The sequence below is a fragment of the Lissotriton helveticus genome, chromosome 11, assembly GCF_964261635.1.
Source record: "Lissotriton helveticus chromosome 11, aLisHel1.1, whole genome shotgun sequence".
NCBI lineage: Eukaryota > Metazoa > Chordata > Amphibia > Caudata > Salamandridae > Lissotriton > Lissotriton helveticus.
In genome coordinates, this window is record NC_136072.1 from 984,376,673 (window position 1) to 984,397,499 (window position 20,827).

The 20,827-nt window shown below is 45.0% G+C and overlaps 1 protein-coding gene across 2 annotated transcripts in view; it reads right to left on the reverse strand.

Moving 5' to 3' along the window:
- The window catches only part of SGSM1 (small G protein signaling modulator 1), a 1,153,128-nt gene that overhangs the window by 647,140 nt on the left and 485,161 nt on the right, over positions 1–20,827 (reverse strand). For both annotated transcript variants that reach the window (XM_078667338.1, XM_078667339.1), the window contains exon 4: positions 14,295–14,457. In XM_078667338.1, coding sequence (XP_078523464.1) covers positions 14,295–14,457 — 163 coding nt within the window. The remainder of the gene's footprint in view (positions 1–14,294; positions 14,458–20,827) is intronic.

The following is a 20,827-nucleotide window of genomic DNA, read 5'->3' on the forward strand; positions in this document are numbered from 1 at the left end:
AAAGCCTTGTGTATTGTCTATAGGGCGTTGCATAATCAGGGACCAGCTTTTCTTACGCAACAACTTGTTCCCTATCGGCCCACCAGATCCCTGAGGTCTTCTGACCTCCTCCAGCTGGAAATACCCCGTACCAAATTGGTCTCATGGGGCGACAGAAGATTTCTCGTCTCAGCACCTAAGCTTTGGAATACGTTGCCACTATCTATAAAGAGCAGCCCCTCTCTGTGGTCCTTCCGAAAGCATCTTAAAACGTGGCTATTTGATCAATAATTACTTCCCTCCCTAAGGCAGATTTCAGCAAATACTTAGCGCCAAGACGCCCACGGGCCTTCGCTGCGCTTAATAAGTGTTTAAATAAATAAATAAATAAATAAATAAATAGCCGAGACCATGTCTGTGCAGAAAAGGAAGGATGGGGGCTGCGATACACTGAAAGAACTGAACCCTGGCAGTCAGTTCATCATGAGGGAGGGTAATACAGCATCCTGCGCTCTGGGGATGGGTCAATACTTGCAATATGTAAAGAATCCTGCAACGGCACACAAGTTGTAGCCATGCTTCCCAGAGGTTTTGCTTCATTCCCATACACGGACGGTATTCCTGTCCATGGTAGAGTGGTGTAGATTGATATCTAGCATGCACCAAGCATTGCAGGATGATCTCCCGGGGATGACACTCTGCATGCAAGCAAAATTAGAGGAGGTGATTGAGGAGCCCATGACTGCTAAAGACTGGGAACGTGTACACGAGGGGGTGAGGACTGTTAGCTCCAACGCTAGATTTAAACTGATACAGTACAATTATGTACATCGGACATTTCTGTCTCTAAAAACACTTCATATAATGCCCAAACAGATTGCTGCACCCGGTGTGGGAGACCTGAGGTGGACTTCATACATAAATAGTATGGCATTGCCCATTCCCACATCCTTCTGGCAGGAAGTGCTGAAAAACCTTAAAACGGCCACTGGTTCGGGAGTTGCAGCCCACGATGCGACAGGTTCTGTTGAGCATGATTTCTTCTCCTGAAAATAGGAAATGTACACTGTCTGCTGTTGGTGAAATGCCGCATAGCTATAAAGTGGCTGGGGGCGGAGTTCCCGAGGTATGGGGGACTGGCTTAGGGAAATGTCAAAATGGGTGGTGGAAGTACGCATGAAGCATGTCAGACAGGATGAAAAGTTGGAGGATGATATGAAAGAATGGGCGGCCATGTTGAGTCACTTGAGGGAACCCCGGGTGTCAATCCCACCTGGCACAGGAAAGGATCACTCTTCGGGCAGCTTTCTCATCTGGACAAAGTCTCACATGACATCTTGGGCATATTTATCACCAGGAATGACGCTTGAAACTATTATGTATACAATGTTTATAATGAGGTGGCAGGGGTACCCAGGAGATTCATGACCTTAGTGCACAAAAGGCTGCCTACGATTCACCTGACACCTCTATTATAGGGTGTGATTTTAACACCAAATATAAGCCCTGGGATCTGGGAAGTTCCTCCCCTGTCAACAAAATGGATGAGGAATGGGGGATTCCTGTACTTAACGCTCCACCAGTGAAGTGGTGGACAAGTGCTGCATATTAGCTATTCTCTTTCACTTTAGCATCGGGCCTGAGAGCATGGAATGGACACACAGTCTCAGAACCCCAGGCTGCTCATACTTTTACTTGCCTTTGTCACACATCTAGAATTATGTTTTAATCCCTCTCCAACTATGGAGATGCCTGGTTAATCCTAAGGTTTTCACTAGGGATGATAGCGATCACAATGCCCTTCAATGGACTTGAATCATGGACTGATCCCCACCTGGCCCTCTCCCCTCTGCAGGCAGGATTTAGGCGAGGGACCAGTACAATTGACCAAGTCTTTAGGTTCCTATTAATCTACTGTAAAAGTGATTATTCAGAAGGCACATTTATATCTGGTCTTTGTAGACCTAAAGTCTGCTTTCGACATTGTGCCTTGAGATGAACTGTGGGGGGTTCTTAAGAGCAACAGGGTCCCACTCGATCTTCTACATGCCTTGGTTTGCCTACACCAGGATACGTATGCCCAAGTGAGATGGGGCCGGGTGGGGGGGGGGGGGTCTGACTGACCAGATAGACATCCATAAAGGGGTCCGACAAGGGTGTTCCCTCGCCCTCACCCTATTTTCTCTATATTTAAATGGTGTGGCACATTTTGTGGAGGATGATCTAAAAGATGCCACTCAATTTGGAGGTACCAAGACTCCTATCCCACTATTCGCTGACAACACCCTTTTGATCTCGAAGACCCCTAGAGGATTTTAATGTCTGGTGAATAAGTTCGAAGCATTCTGTGTTGAACGGGGGATCGTAATAAATCAATCTAAGACAAAGTTTATAGCTATTAGCCCCCACAAATCTTTCAGGGGTTCAATAATGCTGGGGATAGCCCGCTAGATAGGGTCAGTGAGTTTGACCACTTAGGAATTGGAAAAGCAAATCTATGTCATGGCTGGCCCAGGTTCAGAAAAGCAGCCTGAACCTAACTGACCGTTCTACTGCTATCCTAAGATGCTATAAGTCCTCCTGACATAGACTTATTTCACCTGTGCTCAATGTCTATAGGGCCAAGGTTGAGGGCAGTGGTTTATAAGAGGCTGAATTATGGGGCAACTCATTTTTAAAAAATTTTTTTTTAAACCTTTATTAGTAAGAAAAGGAATACAGTTACAGGCCTACAACCACCGGGGCTGGCCATTCATATGCAATAACAATAGCACAATAAGACACAGCTCATCAGCCGACAACCGAAAGCCCGGCAGCAAAGAAGCATGATATTATCCAAAGTTCGTGGCAATAAGAGGATATTTAAAAGGTTTCACATTTTATACAAAATAAACAACAAAAACTTAACCATAGAAAGAGTCGAGGCGGTACCTTGCAATGTAATGACTGTCTCATACGGCATGGGAAAAGGCGAACAATGAGCTGTGTTATGAAAAAGGAGAGATCCTGGGAGAAGGGGGGGACAGAGAGCAAGAAACATATCGTGCATTGTGTGAACTTGGGAAACCGAAACGTACAGTCAAGGAGATCGAGGAGTGTCGGGAGCTTCAATAAGTGGGGGAGCGCATATCTCTCCTCGGTATGAATTCCATTGACCCCATATCCTACCCCATTTCTTGGGCCTACCACGGGAAACATATACAATTTTTTCTCTAAACATGCACCAGTCCATGTTTTCTTCCCAGGTGAGAACTGATGGTGCCCTCTGAGATCCCCACAATTGAGCGATGTCCCTTTTCGCAACCATGTTGCCCAGCGTGACCCATTGAGTCTGAGCAACAGTGCAGTCATTCGGCTCCCAGATGTTCAACAAACAGCGTCTGGCCTCAGGCAACAACTCAACACCCGTCACCTCACCCATCACCGCATGCACTTGAGTCCAAAAAATCACTACCGCCGGACATTCCCATATGATGTGGAGGAAGGTAGCAAGCATACCACAGCCATGCCTACACAGCCCATCCGCAGAATAACCCATATGCATCAATCGTGGACCCGTGACATAGACTCGGTGCAGAATCTTCAGCTGTACCAGTCGGAGACGCGCCGGAATCGCGACCTCTTTAGGAGAGGATGTCGCAGCCTGCAGTCTTCATCGTCCAACTCCAGCCCATCGCCAGTCCAAGCACATCGAAGCTGAATAAGAAGGTCCGAACGATCATTGATGAGTTTTTTATAGATAAGAGAGATAGTGCTGTCAGGAACGTATCCGTCTAGCACTCTGTCCTCCAGGGGAGAATACTCCGGGATCTTAGAGCCGGCTGGGAAAACCGATTCAAGGGCGTGACGGACCTGGAGATATCGGAAATATTCCTCATCATTCAAGTTATACTCCTGTTTCAATTCATCAAAGGTCTTAACTCCATTTTTGGCCCAGAGGTCGCCCACTTTACTGATGCCAATAAGGTCCCATCTATCGAAACCCTTCGACGTCCATAGTTCACCCAACCTCTCCGCGGCATATAGGGGGGTCGCTCTAGTCAGCCTACCCGTCCACCCCGTAGCCGTAGTCGCACTACCCCACACTCGCACCGCCACTCCAGTGGGACCCGTCAGGTTTTCCTGGCGGCTCCAGAATAGAGCGCTCTGTTATAATCGCCCCCGGGCAGTTGCCACCTATCCATCTCAAATGCGGGATTCAGAACTGGACCGTACATGGCATGGTTAACAGCGCTCAACTGAGATGCCCAGTAGTATCTTTTAATATCAGGCAATGCTATACCACCGTCATACCAGGGCAAAGTCAACTTTGCCAATGCAATGCGGGGCCGCCCGCCCCACATCAGTCTCCTCTGGAGGCCCTCAATTTCACGAAAATAACTGGCCGGCACCAGATCAAGCGTGTTTTGGACGGCATACAGGAAACGGGGAAGAGACATCATCTTGAACAGGGCCGCTCTTCCCAAGGGGGACAAAGGCAAACTACACCACGCCGCAACGTCCGACCTAAGCCGGGCAAGCGGGGGTAATAAATTCCGCTCATAGCGTACCACGGGGTCCAATGAAATATAGATCCCCAAGTATTTAAAGCCACCTCTAGAAACAGGTATCGGGCAAGCGCGGGGCAGAGAGGGTGAGTCTCCAGTGAGTGGGAAAATACAGGACTTGGCCCAGTTGATAACTAAACCGGAGTTCCTTCCGAAGGAACTCAAAACGTCGAAGAGGACTCCTAGTGACTTACGGGGGGAGGTCAGGTACAATAATATGTCGTCGGCATATAGTGATATGCGATCTTCGAAGTCCGGGGACCATCGAATATCCTTGAGCGAGGGCTCCCAGCGGAGCCACGCAGCAAGGGGTTCAAGGGCAAGCGCAAATAGAAGCGGTGACAAAGGGCACCCCTGCCTCGTGCTGTGTCAGAGAACAAAGGGTTCCGAGGCCCTGCCGTTGACCACCACCTGAGCCAGAGGCTGCTCATACAGAAGCCTGACCCACTCAATGAACTTCGGGCCAAAACCAAATTTAGCAAGAGCAGCCCACAGATATGGCCACTCCACCGTGTCGAAGGCCATCGAGGCATCAAGAGAAACCAGGATGGCCGGCTCTTTAAGAGACCCCGCCCTCGCCAAGACACCGTGAAGACGGCGAAGATTGAGCGCGGTATTCCGATGGGGAATAAAACCAGACTGGTCCGGCTGTATCAAATCACTAATCACCGTGATCAACCGGTTTGCCAAAAGCTTCGCCAGGATCTTGGGTTCCGCATTCAAAAGCGATATCGGCCGATACGATGAACAGTGTTCGCGGGGTTTGCCATCTTTATGGATGACCACAATGGACGCCAGTCTTTGATCCCGGGGAAGGGACCCACGGTCTCGCATTGCCGAGAACATTCGACAAAGATACGGCGCCATTTTGTCAGGGCATAGCTTGTACAGTTCGACTGGTATACCGTTCGGACCGGAGGCCTTCCCCGAGCGAAGGGAGCGGATGGCGAGCGCAACCTCATCAGTGGAAAAGCCCGCCTCCATAAGCACCCTGTCCGATTCTGAGAGGCTAGGCAACGCAAGATCACGAAGCAACAAGTGCGAGTCCTCCTCCGGTCTGTCCGAGACCGGCGCGTAAACGTTCCAAAAATGCTGGGCAAAAACCTCGACTATCTCAACCGGGTCCACCACTCGCGTTCCGTCCACTTTCTCAACCACAGGCACCACCCGATTCAATCTATCACGTTTGTCTAGCCAAGCAATCAACTTTCCCGCTTTATCACCCACATCATACAAACGCCCCTGCTGCACACGATTCATTGCCTTGGCCGCGTCAGTCACCAAAGCCCTATATTCAGACTGTTAAAGAGCCAAAAAGTGCAGTCGCTCAGGTGTAGCCCCAGACTCCAACTTTTCCTCCAACCCAGTAATTTCAGTTTCCAAGCCCACCACCTCCTCATTTTTGCTCCTCCTCTCGCTAGCAATCAAGGACAGAGTCTGACCACGAATCACAGTTTTATAAGCCTCCCACAAGGAGACCGGGGAGGACACCGACCCCTCATTCTCAGCAAAGTAGAAATCCATACACTTGACCACCTCCGATCTAATTTTGGGGTTGTGAAAGTGCCATGGATTGATCGGGGCAATCCGACCCCCGCCCCCCAGCTGTGCATCAATAGTGAGCCAGAGCGGGGAGTGGTCGGAGACCCCCCTAGCTAAATGCTTGATTTCCCTTACAGAGACCATCTGCTCCGCCGGTACGAGGATATAAATCGAGTCTCGAGAGACTCCCATGAGCTCCCGAGTAAAAGGTGTACTGGAGCTGTCCAGGGCGCAGTTGTCGCCAACAATCCGCCAGACCAAACGTGTCTAAAAATTTCCCCAGCCATAACTGCAATGCGGAAGGAGTCTGGGGGGGCTACTATCCTTCTCCCCATTAACCACGGAATTAAAATCGCCACCCACTACCAATAAGCCGTCAGGAAGCCCCAGAACCACCCTACCCAAATCAGTGAATGTGGTGGACTGTAGACCAGGCGGAACATACACAGACAATATGGAGATAGACTTCCCCTCCCACCTTCCGGTAATAGCCGCGTAGTGGCCCCTGTCATCCAACACCGTGCCATCTATCTCCAGGGGGAGGGAGTTCTTAACCAGGATGCCCGCCCCCCTCGACCTAGTGGTAAAGCCGGAATGGGCCACCAATCGGTAACCCCGTCTATTCAGTGCCTGGCACGTATTACCTACTAAGTGTTTCTCCTGGAGCAAAACTACATCTGGGGAGCATCGCTTCAAATATTGCATTACTATCCCCCGTTTTATCCTATCACCAAGACCGTTGATGTTCCAGCTCAACACCCTCAGCCCCTTACCCCCCATCCCAGAAGTAAACATTCTGCCCCCCCCCCGCCCGAAACAGGCACATAGCAGCAAATATGGAACAAAGCGCAGCCTCGATACAAACAAGAAAGAAAAGTCCCCCCCACCACCCCCAGTGAACCCTCAAAACACAAACCCCCCACCCTGCACCCCTGCGGTAGACCGAAGAGCCACCCCAACTTGCAGTGTGCCTGTCGCCCCATTAAACTAACCTACAAGAAGAGAGAAAAAGTCCCCAGAGGAGGAAGAGTCCCGATTCCCCCCACCCCCGGGTATCCATACTGTAAGAACATAACAGTCACAGAGCCACTGACGTGAAGTCAGGCATGCCGACGTAGACTCACTACTCCTGTTCTTCCAAGCCGCCCTCGGCGCCCCTCGAGTTCTCCGGGCTGTCATGGCGCGTCGACAAAGTGTCTAACCAGTCACTGGCCACCTCAGGGCGGTCGAAAAAGAGCGCACGTTCTTCATGTTCAATCCTCAGGCGGGCCGGAAAAAGCATAGCGTATTTCAGTCCCATGTCCCTGAGTCGCCTTTTCACTCCCGTAAAGCCCATCCGTTGTTTCTGCACCGCCTCAGTAAAGTCCGGGTAAAAACTGATCGACACATTCTCAAATTTGGTGGGACTATTTGTATGTGAGGCTTGCAGGATGGCGTCCCTGTCCCGGTAATTAAAAATCCTGGCTATTATGGGTCTCGGAGTGGCTCCCAGCTTAGGCTTCCCACCAGGGACTCGATGAGCCCGCTCCACAGCGAAAAGTTTACTAAGGCCCTTTGGTGCCAGGTGGTTCAAGACGAGGTCTTCCACCAGGACATCTGTGGATAAGTCAGCGGATTTCTCCGGAACACCCACGATGCGGACGTTATTGCGTCTGGCCCGGCTCTCGAAAACTTCCAGCCGACGGGCAAACAGGTCACTGGTCGTCCGGAGATTGCGGACTGTGGTCTGGAGATCCGAGACATCCGTGGTCAGACTCGCAGTCTTGATATCAAGGGACTTGACCCGTTCATTGGTTTTTCCCAAGTCTGCCCTGATGAGGTTGACCTCAATCGCCACCTTGTCTATCTTAGCTGCCAAGGTTTCATACTGCTGGCCCATGGTAGTCCGAACACTTGCAATGGCGCCCATAACGTCCTTCAAAGTTGGCTCCTCAGCTTCAGGAGCACCATCACCAGTTTCCTCGAGGGCCCCACTCGATCCGCCTGGGGAGCCCTTCGGACGAGTAAAGCGATCAATAGTCTGGGATTGGGCAACCCCTCCTCGGGATGGGCCTCTGGTGGTGCGCTTCTCGACAAGCGCCCTGCCTGCCATGATGGGCGACGAGCTCTGACGAAACCTCTGGGATCTGGTCAGAATGATTACCGTCGTGGCAAGCCTGTAAAGGCGAGAGGGCAAGGATCCAACGTCGGCTGAGGGTTGGCAGCAGAATCAGAGCTGGCGCGCCGATCGGCAGCAAGTCGCCGTCCACAATGACCAAAAGCGAAACCGAAAGTACCACAGGGGCAGCGGACGTGTCGCACCAGCCGTTGTTATTCAATTGCCACCTGGGTACCTCGGGGACTCAAGCCCCCGGATGGCCTTCGACGTAGGCCACAAGGTTCAAAGTGCAGGAAGTCCGGTTCCCGGCGGCCAATTCAATTTCCGGAAAGAATGTGGGCATCAGCAGGGCATCAATGATAAGTACCCGTCGTCCAAATCAGGATTATTTACAGGATAGGTGCGGGAGGCGTAAAGGGTCTCGGGAGCCCTCTGCTCACGCGTCCATCTTGGATGCGCGCGAAGCTCCTCTATGGGGCAACTCAAATTTAACCATGCTTGGGGTGGCTGAAAATGCATTCTTCAGATCTCTAACTAACCTCACTAAAAATGCCCCGTTAATACTCTTAAGATGGGATATGGACATTGAATCAATGATACACAAGGCTGAACTCAGACTGCTACAACACTGGAGAAGGCTGAAATTTTCCAAGATTTAGAGGTGTATCGCCAAGCTCTTGAGGACATAGTTTCCTTGGATAGCTCTGGTAAAATCAAGTGGCTATCCCAGGTGAAAAAGCTTTAAATCCATCTTGGCTTAGGAGACTATTGGCCATCCCCTGCATTTATGAGTTACTTGTCTACAGCTAACCTCAAGGATGCATTCTGAACGTACACATACGCCAGTGAAATAAGCAATATGCCTGAAGGGTCCCTTACCTTTGCTGTGTTACATTTTAAGCCTGATCTTGTTTACTGCCCTGCCTATGCTCGCCCCCCCTCGCCCCTCCCCGAAAGCTTGGAGCATACGGTTGCCATATGGCTCCTTCACACACAATCCTTGTAGAAGGTTGTGTGCGCAATGTCTAAATGTATCCATTGGAGCTGATCCATTAGATGTAAAAACAATGGAATAAGCACTTTGAGGCCGTTTCCGAATATCTCCACTTTGGTAAACTTTGTGCTCGTCCTGTTTTATGGCCACTTTATGGTTCAGAGTCCCTGCACATACTACATATATGTTTTATATTTGAAGTATATACTTTTATTCACTCTGCGCATTATTCAGTCCATCCTATGCCAGCACTTGCTATTTTATAGTCATTTAATATATTTATGATATATATAGAGTAGAGTATATATATTGTTGATGTTTTTGGTTAGCTCATTGTACCCGTTTCCGCCTTATCTGTACAAATTCCATTTGATATTTTAATTATGTGGCTTATTCTTTGGTACTGAGATCTTCTCTTTGACTGTTATGTGATGTATGTTTATTAGATTTGTCTTTGTACGTTTATGGTTGGAAATACTGAAAAACGTTTTTGAGGATAAAATCCAAATGCTCTAGACATTTTAAAGATGTTATGGTACATAAAGGTGTTAAGTACTGTCTGCTGAGAAGCTGGGACAACACAGTATCCTACTTCCTAGAAGATAGTCATTCTATTGGTATTTAAATTGGCAGTTTTGATGAGTTTAAATTCCTGAAAGTTGTTTTGCTGTATGTTATGTGTTCTCATTTCCCTACCCTATTTGCTTCAAGGGAATATAAAAATACATCTTCCAGAACCCATGCATCAAATCAGCAACACAAAATGACCCCTACACTTCCAGTGAGTATTTAGAAGGAGGAAAACTAGTTTGTACAAATTGTGATGCTAAGTTGGTGACTAAGCTAGAGTAATCAGACTTAATTTATTTTTGCAAAACTGATCTCTAAACGTCTGGAGTTTAACAGAGCAGTACAGTCCAAGTTAGACTACTGTCCTGTGCTTTTTTTTACCCAAAGAACCCAGCACAAGGTTTTCAAAACCACACGTATTCATTTGGAGTATTCTGCAATTTGTCTAATAAAAAGCTTTCAGGTAATGGACATTTCTGTGCTCCTTGTAAACCACTAAGGAAATTGAAATGCAATTAATATTCTCTCTCGAATGAAAGTCAATGGACTTCAGGGTAGAGGGTGAGAAGGACTGCCAAATCAGAAACAATCGGACTTATTGATAATAATTCGTAATTATATCTGCCAATCTCCATTAATCCTCGAGTAACCTTAATGACAACAATAGCAGAAACTTACAGTATGTGTTTCTCAGTTATTAAAATGCAAGGTATCTAATGTGATTTTGAACACAGTTCTATATTCCTGTAAAAGTTGGCATATGCTCTTATAACACCTTTGTTAATTAATTTGTCATATATAAAAAGCTGAGCAGACAAGGGCGGAATCCTATTAACAATGCTATATTTATAAACACAGTGGTGTTCATTATTTATTTTATTTTGGTTTTACATAGGGACATAACATGTAAATTGGTCCCTGACCAACATGTAGAGGTTTAAGTAGGATTATTTCACATTAACTTCAAGGATTAGAGAAGGTGTAATTCATATCCCAAAGAAATGTCATTTTTTATATCCCATTATGGACCACAGAGTAGCCTTGATTATATTTTTACAAGTGAAAACCTTACAGCTCGCTTAGTCAGATCCATCGTTATTACTTATCTTCCTCTTGGGGTAAGGATAATAGATTGCGAGGTTGCTAATAGATAATCCAACATGGTGAGAATGAACAGTCCTTTCTTTAGAGATTATGCTTTCACTATGGAAAGTACTACTTTCATTACTAATACCTTCTTTAATAAATCCGCTCTGACTGTTCAATTACTAATAATTGGGGAGCATGCAAACTGCACTAGACGTTTTATCATTTTGAGTGCTGCCGAAAATAAAATTCTCACTAATTCAAAATATAACAGCTTTTCTAAATGTGTTACGGACTAAGCGCCAGATGTAATATTTAAAGGTCAACAAGCAGTCACTTCCAAAAGCCTGTCCGTGTTCGCTTGTTTTGTCTACTTCGCCGTCTTTGAAGGAGTAGTCAGTAATAAACTTTGGCAGAAGCTGCAAAATTGGAATATCCCAAATAAATTGCTGAACGCTATCATTTCGCTTTACACCAAGACATGGGTATGCATTAGGCTCTCTGGTGCATCGGCCAACTCAAATATTCTAACAGACCGCCGGTTAAAACAGGGTTGCATCCTTGCCCCTATTTTATTCAGCTGGTACACAGCCAACTTGGCAACCCCAAGGATAGGACAAAAACTCTTTTTAATGCAGTATGCTCCTAGAGCACACAAAGACAAGACTCCAGACGGCACTGGATGCCCTGAACAAATACAATGGAAAGAGCAATCTTGTGGCCAACTCAAGTAAAACTAAAGTGGTACTCTGTGGTAGCTATGTGAAGGGCATGTGAAGCCAGCTGTTTTACCATATGCAAACCTTTTAATACCAAATGAAAGGACACCACACAGGTTATATATTCAAAATATATATGTATTTATTTCTAAATAGATCCCCTTGACTCTTTATGAGCACAGGAGCACAAGCGTATAACAAGTAACTTAATATAACATACAAAAGTTGCACAAATATGGATAGGCCCTGGTGGCCCGCTAAACCATATACTAAAATAGTGGTATAAGTACCACGTCACGAACAATGGTAAGGCCTAGGGCCTTGGAAATCGCTGGGGCTACACTGGACTAACAGCAGTTAGGGAGCAGGAGGCCCACAGGATGCGGGTGAAGTGTCTAAATGCACACGTGTGCACCTATAGAAGTCAATGGGTTCCAAAAGTTAGAAAGTTGCAGATTTGGAAGTCTTCCGACTGGACTAGAAGTTAACCACTTAAAACTAGGACACTAGGAGTGTAAATCTCTACAGGAGCACCACAGTACTCGCGTTACCTCACCCACAGGAAGCGGGTGCATAGGTGTCAAAGTGTGTTGGGTTTCGTCGTGGAGTTCTATGGAGCCTTGGAGAAAAGATGCTGCAGGCAACCAGGAGAGAAGAGTCCGGTTGGATCCAAGGGTGGATCGAAGATGCGGAGTACCTGAAAGCAGAGGGGACAGATCCTGGGTCACTAGCCAGTGACCAGGATGGAACCAGGATGGAACCAGGCGATGTCGGGTTGCGATCAGGTGATGTCGTGAAGCTTGTCTCCGCTGCCACGTAGACCAGGAGGTGTCGACGACGACCAGCGGCTGGGCACGGACTGTCCCACGAAGGCTCTCGCTGTCGGCGGTGTCGGATCTCGATTCGGAGTCAACAGGCCTTGGCAAATGCAACCCACGCAGGAATCGAAGATGGCTTCTGGATCAGACCTGCAAGGTCTGATGGGCTGCTCCTTTTCAGGGGAGCAAGGGCCAGTCTGGAGCAACCAGACCAGCGTTAAAAATTCAAAGGTTCGTCGTCACAGAGGCCACTAGCCAACGGGCAAGTGACCGGACAGACATGTCGAGCAGGAAAATGCAAAAGGGCCCCACGCAGCACTCGGTGAGTGTGGAGAGGTGATCTTCGGTGCAAAGGATGCTTGGGGCTGGGGCTTCTCAATCCCCAATGCACAGCTTCGAGGGTGCCTCAGGAGCTGCACAGAAAGCACTTCGCTGGCTTTCCAAGATGGCCGGACCCACGTCTCTCGTCGCCTCCACGGGTCTCAGCTTTGCTGTGGCTGTGGATCGGGCTGTTGGATGTCTGGAAGTCCAGTTCTTGCCAGGCTCTGTCGTTCGAGCTCCGGCGGGAGCAACAACAAAGCAAACCGTTGAGCGCTTGATGGTGCCTGCTTGCACAGGGTGGTCACTCCTTGACCACAAGGGAGATTCTTCAGTCTTCTACGTCGAGTAGGATGTCGAAGGGTCCAGAGTTTCGTATCAGAGTTTCAGTCAGGATTATCTAAAGTCGAAGGAAACAGCTCCTACCTTTATTCCAAATCAAGGGGCTGTATTACCTGCTAGGTCCTTCCTATGGGTGGGACCCAGGAAAGGGGTGGTTACACCCCTTTCCCTTTGTCCAGTTTCGCGCTAGAGCTGGGGCTGGAGTGCCCCAGCACCGGTTTGAACTGGACTATGCATGGGACACCTTGTGTGCCCCAGGCAGTGTCTTGTTTCATTCAGCCCTACCTGCCCCAATCCACTATCTCCTGTCTGGGGTGGTGCTAGCACCTCCCTGTGACAGGAAACCTATTGTCCAAGCCTCCCTCGCTGGAAGGGCTCTCAGCAGCAGGAGGTCAGACTTGTGTCTGTGGCAGATGCATCCATTTTGTGATGCTGAGGCTCTGGTTAACTTTAACCGGGATTAAGGAAAGTAACATGTCTTCTCCCTCTAGAAGGGTGGAATGCTACCCCGTTGCCAGAATTGACGAGGGAGTAGTATTCCAAAGCGTATGACACCTTACACGACATGTTTTGATAAAGCCAAACCAAAGATAGCATTTAACCGCGAGGTTCATAATGCACTTAAGAGTATATGGTATGGCAATACCCTGGAACAGCTATAAGGACATGGTTCCAAAAGCTGCAGACAGGCTCAGCTCATGCTAGAGCACCATCTCACATAAAACCAAGCACTCTGCCTCCAGGATTGTTAAGGCCTGCCATAGGAGGGACTTATAGGTGCATATGTGTCCAGATATAATGTTAGACATAGGAATACTATATCAAAGAAAGGGGTGATTACACGACCTTGCCCCAGCTGAGTGATCAGCCAGTTGTGTCAGTTTGGATGGCCAGCCAGGCGTGGCAAAAGATATGCTGCAGCCCCTGGTAAGCCTTCGGTGCACCTATGCCCTGGGTACCTATGGTACACTGTACAGGGACTCAGAGTGACCCAAATCCCAATTGGTGATGTACCTAAAGTACATGGTGTGAAATTTAGAGAGAGAACAGCAGGGCTGTGGGTCTGATTAGCAGGCCCACAGCCACATTAAGTCGAAAACCAGTGAAGCAAAAAGCAAAAAATGGGGTGACCATAGGATAGCAGACCCTACTCTCCTACAATATACACAAACACATATTTGTAAATGCAATAAAAACAATTGAACAAAAAAAACGACAAAAAATGGCAAGAAAGCAGTCTTCAAAAGCAACAGGACACAGAGAGAAATAAGTCTGTCTTACTTGTTCTCCAGCAGCTGTTCTAGGTCTTGAACCTTTCTGCAAAGCTCGTCTGCCAGAGGATAACTCTTCCCCACCTTCATGAATAGTGCTGCTATTTTGTTGCTGCGAAGGAACCCTGCAGCTCTTCTTCTCAGCCCGTGCAGGACACATGCTTCCACTGCAGCTGTGCACAGAAAAATAATTAAAGTGTTTATTACATTTCTTGAAAAATGATATTTTTACATATTATTGAGAAAGTGTGTAATGAGCTGTCAGACAGCACCGTTGCTTTAAATGTCAATACAAAATGTGAACGCACACCCGTTCTTCTCACCTTCCTTTTGTGAAATCTGAGTTTTCTGGAGTGAGTTTAGTCACTAGGATGACACTTAAAGTGACACACAACTCTGCCTGTGTTCTCATCCCTGTGTCTGATATTCTCATCATTTGTAGTTAGACAAGTTACTGAAAACATGCAACCAAGTAAACCTTAATTCAAGTTGCTTGTTAACCAGACATACTGTAATAAAACCATGTGTTCCTAATGACACGTGTTGAGCACCAAAAAGGGAAAATAGACATTACATTTATTGACAAGACAACTGCTCACATTACAATCATATTGCCCCCACACAATACCAAATTCTTTTCATTGTATAAAGTGATTGAGTTATGTCCGATGAGTCCAAAAATAAACCACAATTAATTTAAAAAACACTTTAACTCAGAGAGCATTGAGTAAAGATCGTAAAAACCTCTACTGCAGGCTTCTCCAAAGAGTATCTTATGAGCTACTGGTAAATCTTCAGCTAACCATAAGTAGCTCTCTGGTGTGTAGCCGACCACATTAAGTCAGAAACGCTTACTTTGTTGACATAATAGAAGTAGACCAACATTGAGAGTGTGTATTTGGGACATAAGTTAATGTATTTTCAGAACTCATAAGTTGATGTTTGGACAAAAAAGGCTACATTTCCAAAATACATGTGAAGCTCATATTTGAGTGATGGGTCAAGTGGCACTGGGGAGACATACAACTTATATTATTACCTTGGTGCCAGTGGCCCTGCAGCTATGGCTATGTATTACCCATAGAGAGAAATTCCAAATTGACAAACACTTCTTTACATGAATACTGGCAACCCTTCCTGGTGCACTGAGGTGATTGAGCACTGCTAGTAATATTGCAATGGAGGCCACTACTCTAAGCTTGTGTGATGTGGCCAGTATTACAGCATTAATGATGTTAGCAGCTAAGGATGACTTTCATTGAACATAAATAGCTCTTATTACAAATAAGATAGGAAACACCTGCTCTATTGCGTTCACAGTACAGTGTTACATTGTGATCATACGAAGTAATTTACATGCAGTAAATAGTTGGACAATCAAGTAAAGCACTAGCAGGTCATAACAGGGCTACAGCACTTCTAATCCAGAGACCTCTTATCACACAACTGTGTTGAACAAGAAGATAGGATACTGTACTTGAACATCTTTAACTGGTCAGGGTTCAGTAACGTATACACTTCCTGCACGCCATGGCCCTGACCCTGCTATGTCTTGCCATACCTTTCTTTTGTTAATTCGGATTGCAGGTTGCCAAATGAAAGCTACAGACAAAAAGTTGCGCCATAAATGGAAGCTGGGTGTTGTTACTGTTTAGGAACGGATGGAATAAGAATAATTTGGACCCCATTCTTTTTCACTTTACCACTCACCTTCTTCCAGCTTTTCTACACTACTAACAACTACCCACAAATTGAAGTGGTAATGGACTTTTGATTCATGTCAACTGAAAGAAACAAATATTTTAGCCATTGTGAACATGTCCAACTAAGAAATATATTTATGGCATTTTGGAGAAAAGGCACACTATGTGGTGGGATTAATAGAAGGACTGTGGAAAGAAAGCCATCAGTAAACCTTGCCTGAAATAGGTATCTAACTTATAAGACAGTAGTCCTCTACACTCAATATATCGTTATTTAGTTATAAAATATTTGTTATTGTAAGAAAAACACCTGTGCGGGTGAATAAAAGAATGACATAACTAGACTCACACAACCTGGCCATGATGGCCACAGAGAGGTAAACCAATGGGTCACTCTCCCCAAAGCATTATCTTTTAATGCATCTTTAGATAACCTGGGTAAGGCAAGACTTCTCTTTAAATAGATGTAAGTGGTTTATGAGGTTACAATAACCAAAACAACAATTGAAACACGACAGAAGGAACTGAGTGGCCCATAAGGGAGTAATAGTGTATTATAAATAAACCACCAAAACACTAGAAAGATGTAAACTATGTATCAGTGGATATACTGTAAATTCTAGTGTCTTTAAAAGAAACAACTGTTCATGTGAAAGCCAGCAGAGATCAAAATGACTTGTAAGGCTATGTGTAGAGCACTGGGCTGAAGTTCCAACCAATAAATGTTTGTGGTTGAATGAAGACAGATAATAAAGCAGTGTATAACATTTTGCAAATGAAGGAAAAATTAGTACAGCTAAATTAGGCTTAATATAGTGTCTGACGAAAGTTATACAATCACTAAAAACGAGAACATAAAGATGCAGTTGGGAGAAGAAGGTATTAGTACCTTACTTAGGTTGGTTCTCTCTCTGTGGCTTTACTGGAGGGTATGCTGGCCAAGTTGGAAATCCCGGAGAGCAGTACATCAGCAGGCCAATGTGAGCCTGAATTATAGTAACAGGAACTCTAGTTGAACAAGTTTGTGGGCTTATGGGTTTATATTTTCTCTGACTGGGACAGTGGGCAGAAGTTCCAGTTTCTATAGAGCATCAACAATGCAATCTCGACATCAAGCAAATTATAATGCATTACTCCACTTAAGCATCTGTAGTAATGGAGCCAATCTTTGGGGATATTGTGCTCACAGTGGTAATTGGGGCATGAAAGTACAGAACAATCTTTGGATAGAAAATGTAGGATTAGTGCAGAATCCCTCTTTAAAGGCCAGAGACTTCTGTGATATGGTGTGAACAATTTTCTCCATACTCATGATGCTGCATATCTCGTATAACCAATCTCTAAATTCTGGATGATTTCCAGTCTCCTACTTTGCTGTAACACACTGTTACGCTGCACAGAGAATTGGAGAGATGGCTTATTTCTTTGTGAGCGCAGGCTATAAGATTGCTTGTTAGCTAATCATAGAATGATGTATTATGAGCAATCTGGGTATCAAATTATCAAACATTTATTCCACTGAATCCAGTATCTATTGTCAGTACTTCTGCAATTTAAGGCGCTGCCAAAGCAAGTGTAATAGGGTTCTCTTTTCATCATACTATCCCCATTTATCTGAATTCCGTTTGTCTTATTCCCAAAATTGTTACCTGGGGTACGATACCTATATATGGAGATCTTGGTCAGTGTCTCTCTAACCAAGGCATCGATAGTTGTACTACAGACTTCAGGGTGTACCTTTTCCCTATCTTCATTAGCTTTCGTCCCAGCTTCCCCCCACACACCCCCCATCACTTTATACCTAGGGTTTTTGCTGTTCCTTTTGAGTCATCTGTAGTTATTTATATATTTCCGAGGCCAATCTACCATCATTGTCTTTCATGATGATTTGTTAGATCATGTTTGGATAGTGGTCTCATCATTAGTGGTTCACCTTCATATCCCTTTATCTTTCAGAATCAGGAAAATCAAAGTCACGCTTTGTGGACTCAGAATAATTTATCCCATCCTTATCCAATTTATCTTCTATTCGCATACAAACCATTTGCTATTCATGGTGAGAAATCTGTATTTGCTACAGTAGGCATCAAGAGTGATGGGGAACTGGGTAGGCCATGTCACACTGCTATTGTGTCTGAAATCCCTAATATTTCTCTAGTCACCAGTGACAAATACAAACCTCAATCCCAGTATTCCCTCCAAATCCAAGGGATTGTTTATAAGATTCTGTGCACACTCTCTGCACCATACAACTTAGTTTTGCTGTTTGTAAATAGCAATTGATGTCTAGGACTCCGAAATCCTTATCGAAGTTTCTGCCTTAAAAACTTGGATAGCCTTCTTTTTTCACTACCATATGAAAACATTTATTACAGTTTGCACATTTTCCAGAGCACCTTTGGGTGTTAGCAGCAGTAGCGCTTGAAAAATGTATAGCATTTTGTGAAGTGACGTAATTTCAATTACCCCTATTCTACCACACCATGATAATCCTCCCATATGCCATGACTTTTGCTTTAGACACTGCATAATACTGCTGTAATTCACCATTTCTCTTTTCTTGAGTTTGCTTGCAATTTGAATGACTAAATAAGTGACTTGTTGGTTCCCCACTGTAAGGGAAAAGCCTGCCAAATATGAGCCATTTTCTCTTTCGGGGTAGAACTATTTCAGATTTGAGACTTCAGCTAAATTTATTTTGAATCCTGATAATTCCTGGTGTATAGACAGCAAGCTCATAGGACATAATGTCATCTGCTTGCACTGCTAGCTTATGCATATCTCTGCCAATGTTTATCCCCTGCTATTGTGCCGAATTTTCTTTTTCTTTTTCTTATTTCCTTTTCATTTGTTTGTCAATGCTAAGGACCAGCTCAAAAGACACACGATCTACATGATCTGATATGGCTATGACGATTACAATAAAATTGCCTAGCCTTGCATACGTCTTGTGGGCAGCAGCATAAAATGTATAGTCTACTTCTACGGGATGCTGTGTGCACAAAATATCTAGTGTTACCTACTGCACCACATAAGGCCGCCCTCTGATAACGACCACTTTTGACTTGCTCTCTGCAATGATCTGTTCTTTACGTTGTCCATAATTAGATTTAAATCAGCCCCTATTATAATCTTTCCTTGGCCAATGCTCATTATAATCATGAATGTTTTCTGGAGGAATTTTCCGTGTGTTACTTGGGGCATATCCTGAGCAGACTCTATAACATGCATCACCAATGTTTGACACTATAGAAAACGCCCTTCCTCCTGTCAAACCTACTGTGCTGCTCCTGAGAGCACCCAAACCGGCAAAATGCCAGCTATCTTTCCCCCATAAGTGTAGCACTGTTTGGGATAATTCTGTAACCTCATTCTGGGTCAGACTTTTGGAAGTAACTGTGTCTCCTGTAAAGGACAAACATCTTATTCCATGAGGTCCAACATATTTAAAATCGCAAGCCATTAGTTGGGGAGTTATGTCATCGTATGTTTAAACTTATGAGTTTAAGGATAACCTGATCTTCCTTCCTGCCTATTTGCCTGTCCACTGTATTTGCTTTTTGCATTGAGCTTTGTGAGTGCTCTTTGACCTATTGTTTACGCTGGTGTATTATGTCCATCAATTCTCCCTGAACCATTATTTAACGCAAATAACTGCAACTCACGTGGATTTCCCGTTTTATTACTTCCTCCACATTCCATGCACATTACCCCTTCACACCTGTTAAGGTCCTTCACACCTCTCAAGGCTCATCTGATTTCAGTCTCTCTTTCTCCCCCTATAATCCCTTCCCTCACCCCTACTTAACATAGTCAGCATCCTAGTCTCAGGGAATCTTCTTGACTTAATGGGATTGTCCATTGTTAGAACTAACTGGAATCATATGCTCCATTACCACCCTCTCTATGCTACACCAATGTCATCTGCCCACATTGTGGTTTAACTCGGGCCTTAGCGTTCTCTCTTACAGTAGCCATCTCTTTCCGTAGCCATAGCAAACAGGGTTGGCCCATGCTTTCTTTGTTATGGCTGTAGAGTCCTCCAACCTTTCACTCTGTGTGTTCTGATATAACAATTATATATGAACTCACATTAAATAGTTTGGTTTAAGCTCTCGGTATCACAAATAATGTATGGATTAAAATTAATTACTTAATTTTTAGTATTATAAATCTATTAACTCAATGAAATACAAATTTCAATTAATTTTGGAAACATATACATTCAAACATTCATTGAAAAAGATACATCAAAACACATAAAAACATTAAACAAACTACCTTATTAGGCACTACATTCATTCTTTGACAATTTTAACTGTTAGAAACGTTAGTCAATAGTGCTCTGCAGGGGCTCTGTTTTTCACTATTCCAAACCACATAAAAGAATACATCTTGATGAGTACTCTTATAGCCTTCTACTTTGAAAATATACACAAATAGGAATCTATAGTTTCGGCCGCATCACTTTAGGCTTCATCAGGATGGTACCAAAATTATTGATGCTACACATCACACTATTTTATGTTGATGTATCTATAATATGTTAACATTTCAACCATTTGATATCAATTGTTATTCACAAATTACTAAACAATTACTCCAATACATAGTTCAAAAAAAAAATACACACTAAGAAGGTCCATAAATAAAGAGTTCCTCAAACGTAATCAATCATGTGAATTCCCAATGCATTTACATAAACCACTGTCAACCAAACAATTCAATAACTCTCATGATTTAATCCGGGCGCAACCTTAATGGGGATATGTCAGCAAAGACAAAGACTACAACTCCCATAAATCCGTGCGCTTTTTGTGGATCATGTGATGCCTATTTA